Source organism: Lepisma saccharinum, chromosome 2 (assembly GCF_977018435.1).
Source record: "Lepisma saccharinum chromosome 2, izLepSacc3.1, whole genome shotgun sequence".
NCBI classification, from domain to species: domain Eukaryota; kingdom Metazoa; phylum Arthropoda; class Insecta; order Zygentoma; family Lepismatidae; genus Lepisma; species Lepisma saccharinum.
Window position 1 is genome coordinate 149,789,309 of NC_139230.1, and position 8,140 is coordinate 149,797,448.

The 8,140-nt window shown below is 37.8% G+C and overlaps 1 protein-coding gene across 1 annotated transcript in view; it reads right to left on the bottom strand.

Moving 5' to 3' along the window:
• The window catches only part of LOC145983698 (uncharacterized), a 31,253-nt gene extending 24,241 nt beyond the window's left edge, over positions 1-7,012 (bottom strand). The window contains exons 1-2 of the mRNA XM_083116753.1: positions 6,225-7,012; positions 647-925 (exon numbers count right to left, since the gene is read on the bottom strand). Of these exons, the coding sequence (XP_082972879.1) occupies positions 647-925; positions 6,225-6,947 (1,002 nt within the window). The 5' untranslated portion in view covers positions 6,948-7,012. The remainder of the gene's footprint in view (positions 1-646; positions 926-6,224) is intronic.
• Between the last annotated feature and the right edge of the window lie 1,128 nt (positions 7,013-8,140).

The window sequence follows — 8,140 nt, forward strand, 5'->3', positions numbered from 1 at the left end:
CTAGAGTTTAGTAATTTGAAACCATGGTTATAATCAATTTCTTATGTGCTTTATGGCATCATTTAGTAGTTAGCATTTATAGAGTGATACTACTGAAAAAACAATGATTACCTTATATTTTCCAGTGAAATTCTTTCAGTTTTCAGTACTATCTCAAATCACCAGCATCTAGTGCACCTACCAGTTGCCTGAAATCCTGGTATGATAAAGGGAAATGGAGGCCATTTCTTTCCTCGAACAAATCAAAAACAATGAAAATCACAAGAAAAATGGAGGGTATCTCACAAAAATTTTCATCTGCACATGTTTGTAATGGACCAATGTCCATAGAATTATAAAGTATATTTGGTGGTGTCCAATAAAGAAAAGAAAATATTTGACTATTGCAGCTCAGCCAGTGTTCCTGAAAAGCAATAATGAAAATGTAATTGTGTGAAACTGAAAAATAGTCACTCTCTTGCAACATAAATTATATGCATTTCAAACATGCATGCCTTAATGTATTGCAAGATAGTATTACTTTTATAATAATTCAATTTGTTATTAACATGGAGCAGGATCACTTTCTGTGGAGACTATCATAAGCATTGTTATTAGTCATAAATTTACTACATAGATAAATCTAATGTAGTGCACTAAACAGTACCTGTCTACCAGCACCCACTTCCAGTTTCCTTTGGCAAGATAATGCATGTAAATAGAGAAGTAACTGGTCTCGTATCATGTTGCTTTTTTTGTTTGGTGGCACCACCGGTGGTTGCTCAATACGTGATGGTGAGCCAGAACACATCTTGTCTTCACCATCTGTTGATGAATCTGAATCCAAACAAACTATATCTTCACCTTCATTACCACATTTCATAGGTCTTGCTAGATGCTGATTGCCCTGAATATACTTGATCATACTTCCCCTTCTTTGTCTCCCCTGAAAAGAAATATAAATATCTACATAATGAACAGGTCAGAAAGACAAAGCATTTCTGGTCATAGACTCCTATACCATGATGCAATTCACCTTCAAAACATTTAGTCAGAAGCAAGGATGGTGAGTGAACAAGCAGTGCCAGTCCCAGTTGCATAACATGTTAAATTTATGGGAAAATAAGGCATAAATCTGAGAGACGTTTTGTGAACTTGAATCAGCTTTTCGATAATGAAACATTATTGAAAGCCCAAGCGGCACGAAAAGTTTGTGATTGGACATGAGTATGTGCAGCATGACTCACGCATGGTAGCAGCCTAAAACAAGCGTGACAACAGACTGGTTTTAGTCAAGAAAAAATTGCAAAAATGCAATGGACTGTGCTCCCTACAGCCTTGATTTTTCACTTTAAACACTTCATAACCCTGCTAGAAAACATTTTATTTTTTTATTGGGAGGTCAAGAATTGAAAAGCAATGAAGTGTAGGACATCTCTGTGTGCATGTATGAATATACATTCCACTACAATGTCTCCGCACCAATTGGAATTTGATCCCCTTCCGCTTGTCAGTGAAGATAAACTCCAACTTACCCCCATGATAGCTACACTTTTGCAAAGTCTCATTATCCAGAAAATTATGCAAAATGCATAACTTGATATAATTTTGCACTAAAAATGTGTTGGGCAAATTGAATTTCAGAACTAAACACCTATTATTGATGTGTAATTGCAATGTGAATATTAAAGATTAATATTCATAAATATTCTAAATGCTTCTAAACTTTTATGTGTCCCCTTATTCCAAAACTGGGCAATCAAGACCTCACATCTACATCCAAAGCCTTGTACCTTTAATCCTGTGTTGGTCTCGCATGGCCTCTAGTTCCATGTGTGTTGTTTTAACATCATTATTTATCAATTATTATTTTGTCAACAAGTTCCCTCTGTCTACCTGTGTTTCTAACCTTCCTCCTTTATACCATGATTTTGCTTTCATTGTTAGTCCGATCTTCAAGCCGATAGGGGGAGTTTGTTGATGCACCTAGCTATCTGAGTCAATGTGTGACACACCTAGTTTTCAGTGAAAATCCGCAATTTCATTCCGTGCCCAACTAACGAAGATTGCCTTTTTGTAATTTTATTGAATTTCAATTTTTAGAGCTTTATAGAATCTCAATTGTTGAAACAAAAGATATAGTCATAACAACTGAGGATTTCACACTTTAGACCATTATATTAGGATATTTTTAAAACCTGTTCTCTGACATTGTGTGCAAACATCGACGTAATGTCTCTCATGCAACCCATGAAGGTTTAAAAACCAAATATGAGGATCATTTTTAAAAAGGTTATTACATGCTCATAAGTATCTGGTTATGTAATTGTGGAGGAAGAGGTTACTGTATTTCTTCATAATAACCTCCAGCTGAGTAGAGCACATGTTGCACAAGTTCTGGAGATTATCTCACACTGTCATATGAATTGTTTATCCATACGTCACTGGGAGACCACCCTAAGACCTGCATTATGTCATCAATTGTCTTGAAGTGATGTCTTTGTAGAGGATCTTGTAGCTTTTGAAACAAGTCACAGTGGCAAGAACTCATACACAAACTATACGGGGCCCACTGCTCAAGCATTTGCCCCACTGAATTTGCAACATGGCACCTTGAGTTGTGATGCCTTGCCAGCTTGCCAGAAGCATTGGTTGTTTCCAACAAATAGGTGGACAAGGTGGTTCAGTTACTCTAATACTCATTGTTCACTGTAACTCCCTTCAGTACTGTGTGACAAAGGAAAATGACTTCATAGTCATAGGCAAGAAGAAGCATCACTTTAATGTTGCGACATGTTTGTTGCAACTTTCGTGGTTTTGGCAAATCAGAATGGGGAACCACTTAGCCACTCTTGGATATTGAAGTACCTCATCCTCACAAGCTTGGACAAGTTCCATGTGACATTTAACAGCATTTCTTGTATGTGCAACTTGAACGTTGATGAAAACAATTTATTCTTTTTGTGAGAATATTATTTTTAGAATGAACTACTCAATATGGCTACAGTCAGTGCAGTGCTGCCACCATACGTTAATATGTGTAGATATGACCTGTGACATGTAGAGGCGGGAATAAAGCCATTATCTGAATCCATGTTTAATTGTTTCTACCAGTGACAAACATTAGACATATTGCTGAGTAATCACTTTTTTCTCAAAATGTTGGCAACAACTGAGTGAAGAGCTCCAGGTTGCAAATACATTTTTAATCCTTCTCAGTGTAACTTCATAATAGGCTGATAGATTTCAAACAGATAAGAAATTATGCCAAATATCAATGTCACATCACGCAAATATGTGGACTGTGTTGAGAGGTGATTTTTAAATACACTTAATTTCTGCTAGGCAAGCATCAAGATAAATGTTGGTAATTTGAAAATTCATGGTTTCTCCAAGAAAATTGCCTGGTGGTGTCATGCAAAAAGGCATGAAGGATGTTGCATTTATGTCTAGATTTGTATGTAAATACACACACAGTCTGACTATTAAATTATGAGACTGTTGTTATCAAATGAAAAAGAAGCAAAATTTTTTAACACATCCCTCCTGCATAACAGGAGGATAAATCTGTAGAGTAGAGAGAATGATTCAACACACTTACTTTTTTATGGGTTAGGAATACTTGGACAACCACTTGCCCACTGGCACCACACATTTAACTTGACGCCCAATTAGACTCAGTGAAACACAGAAATATCTGTCAACAGAACATCTGTTGTCTGCTTCTATTGAGATCAAATGGTTTAATGCCCACTACAGGGAAACACGCAATACCAAAAGACTGAAGTTCCAGCAAGAAGTCTGCAGGGGTTATCGTCAACTGAGACGCTAGAACTGAGATGCTGTCATAAAAAATACAACATTGTCTACACATTTGATTCTTTGAACTGCATTTTCCTGCCTCCTGGTAAGTTTTACAACTTTTGAATCTACGATTTGTTATTTTGTAGGAAGACCATGGCAAAAAATGCCCTGTTTGGTGCTCAACAACAATGGAATTCAACAAATGTTTATTCCTGTAAGCAGTTTTGAGAATGTCTTTGATGATACATGATGTTCATTTGCTGCTACATAGTGATTCCATGATGACACAATTTCACCTCCCTCACGAGATGACAGCTTAATTCACAGCATGCCCATCACAAGTTCATGAGGTGTTTTCAGGTTGTAGATTATGGACCACATATACACCAGGAACATGTTACTTCACAAATACAGAAGGTCGTTTCACGTCCATGGTAACAAAGTTAGAACCCACCTCACCTTAAGAAAATCTGTGACGCCACCAGCGGTGGTGCTCCAAGTGATACCCCTGTCTTGCAGCAATGGCCCTGCAGCGGAGTTTCCATTGGAGGAGACTGTGTTGAAGAATACATTGGTCCAAATGATCCCATTCCTCCTGACAAGCTTTCCAAAGACCCTCAATTGTGCGGGGCCATCTGCTTCCCAAGGCTCATTTCAACAACGGAAACCCACAAAAATCCATGGGAGAGGCATCGGGGGATTTCACAGGAATGTCTGTAAAGGGGATTGCATGAATGCCCGTTTCACGTGCCATCCGATCCATGTATGCCTGCGTGGACTTTGCCGTATGACTGGATGCCTTGTCCTGGTGGATGACAACGCAAGATGTGTCGCTGCCATAGAGAGAAGGGATATCATGTCTGTAAAGTGAATCCAAAACATTTATCTGGTAATAGGCTGTATTTATTTTAGCCTTTTTGTCCACTCTGCGCAGTGGAAGTTTGCCGTTATAGCAGTAACCACCAACAACCATGAACTCGCGTGGAACACTTTCACAACATTCACGTACCCATTCAGATCGACCTCTTGCATCACATGGACGATAGTAGATGGTCCTTTTTTTACCACAATCCGACAGATACACCCATGCTTCATCCAGGGTCACCACATACTTCCAGCGGTCCCCTGCCAGGTGGCGTTTGTAGAGCTTCCGACTGTTGGTCTTCCTCTCCTGGACATGTGAGGCACACAACTTATGAACTTGAGCCTTGTGCTTCCGTACAAGTTGTAAATCTTGGGCTATGATGCAATTTACAGTTGCAGGGGAACATTGCAATGCCTGTGCAATCGCTCTTTGCATTGCAGGGTTTTCACGTCGCACCAAGGATCTCACTTTCCGCACAACATCAGGCGAACGCTTGGGCTTCCGATATGTCCGAGGCCCACTTTGACTGGTTCCAGCAACAGGTACGGTGCAAGCTTTATGGCGATTCAACACTGTGTTGATACTCTTCTTTGACACATGGAAGGCTTTCGTCTGGCACTGTTTAATTATCTGGCTATAACTATAACCAACGTCGGAAAGGGCACAGATGTACCCCTCCCAAACGACTGAAATTTTCGGTGCCATATAAACACTCACTCACACACCAACCATCTTCTTTGCAAGTCAACACAGAGTACTTTCATCCTATTGGCTCTGGCTGCTCTGTGCTGTGCCTATGTCCTGCTCCCTGGTGATCGAAATTGTTACCATTGACGTGAAACAACCTTCTGTAGAATGCACATGTGGGAAAACATAAAATCAGTTTCATTATTTAATTATCAGACTGTGCATACACACATGGCCTGCTCTATGTGAGGACACATCTTCTAGGCAGAATATGGTCAAAATCAAATTATGCAATATACAAGGGGCATTCATGGCATGGTGCTTAACACAGGGGAGCACTTTACCTTTAACATTCAAGGTCAACTGGTATTTTGAATTTTTCAGAATAACAGAATGGACCCAGACATATACAAAATTATTTACTAATAAGAGACAAATGTCTACTGTTACCACAGGGAGGGCACAGGCAAAGCATGTCACTTGTTGAACAGTATGGCATGTGTACAAATGTAGAACAGCTTCTTGTGATGAAATTTCTTGTGAATGAAGGGGACAATGAAATTCACAGAATACTTCAAGCACAGTATGATGATCGAAATCTTAGCTGTAGTAAAACATTTCAAGAGTGCAAACTGTTTAACAACCCTTAAAATCTGACTGTGACAGCACAAGGTTGGCCACAATGCTGTGATTGTTTTCAGTGGAAAATTTAAATTCAGCAAGGTTTTAAATACATTTTTATATCTTGGAAATTATACCTCGTTTTTTTCAGTACAGACAATGCTTTAAGCCTTTGGTAAAAAAAATCATTATCAAGCCATAAAAGAAGAAGATGAAAGTTTAAAAAAATATTTTTTTGATCAAATTTTTACATACATGACATACATACCTGATTAGGTGCCTCACCAAATTGCTGATTCCCACTTCTTGGAGTAGTCAGATCCACACCCATTCCAAAATTGGATGAATAATCAGGGACTTGCGAAACAACCTGGTTGTATGCTTCAGGATTTTGAAAACAGGAAGCTCTTTGGTATACAGCTCTATGCCTAATTGGTACCAGATTATTGATTGCTGGAGTTTGTTGTGTCATGTATGCCCTACTAACAACTGCTGGTCTCCTTACATATCCACTTGCATGGTTCAGCATTTGAGAATTCATTACTTGCATACTATCTGTACGATTGCTGTGTGAACATCGGAATTGTTGATGTGCACCCTGCGACTGACTGGGCATGGTTTCTGAGTACATAGACACAGAGAGTTCATTAGGAAGCTGGTTGTACAATGGTCTTCGAACCAGGTTAACTCCTTGTTGAAGGTTTGAATATGTTCCTGGGGCATACATATTACTAGAATCCTCTGTATTGACTCCCAAAGGTAGTTCAGCATGATTTCCATCGGCATTGAATGTGGGTCTTTGATCATTGCTTGTCATTGACAGATAATATGGATGCATTGCATAATTATTAGTGTCATCAAATCTCCCAAATCTAGCTTGTGGCTGCATCTCATCTGGAGGTGCCGCATATGTGCCTTCCCTAATTGAAGTACTGTTGTGTCCAACAGTGTTGCTGCCATTGTTATATGGGACATTAGTGAAACCTTCCATGTATCCCTGTTGTTGTTGGAATTGTGAGTATCCTACAATGTTTATATCCACTGCTTTTCTTTAGTCAAAACCTTCTATTATACCCAGTAAATCATGTGTAATCAATATTTTCAAATCACTTTCAGTGTCATCAATTTCAGCGCAGCAGATATCTGTAATCAACAAACACAGAACAATATAAGATATAGTTGAGAAATGTATATTACAGCCTATATGCTTAATATAGTTAGCTCAAAAATTAGCTGAACCTGGACATAATTATAATGGTACAATAATTTCGGGAAACACAGTGGTGAAAATTCTACCAGTGCATTGATCTACATTCAATATGACCACCATGCATGCCTATACGGGATAAGCTAGCATTTTGAATTCTATCCCCCTTTGCATACCAAACCCAACAATTCTTCTTGTTACATAAATTACGATGATCCCCCAAAGTACATTTGTGTCTCTTCTGTTATTTGTATAAAATTTCTTAATTTTGAAATTTTTCTGCACTTACATTATGTGAAAGTAACAAATCAAATTAAAAACACTTACTTTGAAATTCATATACCCTTGAAGCTTGACAGGAAGATATACATTTGTAACAGGTCAACTTTGAATTGACCTTTAATTTCAATTCCCAAGACTCATAAATATTGTAATTATAGATAGATCACATTCATTTGTAATTCGATGATTTGGTACACTGCTCTTGACTATTCTAACTCATGTCCCCTTTATCTCTGTGATAAGTAATGTGAGATCGGATTTTTAGGTTCTAAAAAGTGCAATAAAGTTCCTAAAATAGGCTCTAAAATCCTATAATAGGTTTAAAAATCTTCAATTAAGCCTTAAATATCCTCACGTAGGTTCCAAAAAAATTAAAATGATTCCAGAAAACTTAAAATATTTTAAAATACCTGAAAAATATTAGTTAGGTAAGATAATTGAAAACAAAATTTGATGAGAACCATAAGAAATTTTAATAAGTATATGTAACAACCAAATATGAATTTTCTAACCAAATTTTCATTTGTATACATCATTTTCAAAATTATCCACGAATTATTGTAATGCTATTCTTGTGCTGTTAGCAAAGGTTGAAATGAAAATTGAATTATGTATACATAATTTGCTGCACAATACCAGAGTGGCCACCAAATGCGAATTCTGCAGGAATTATTGGTTCCGGGAATTATGCATGA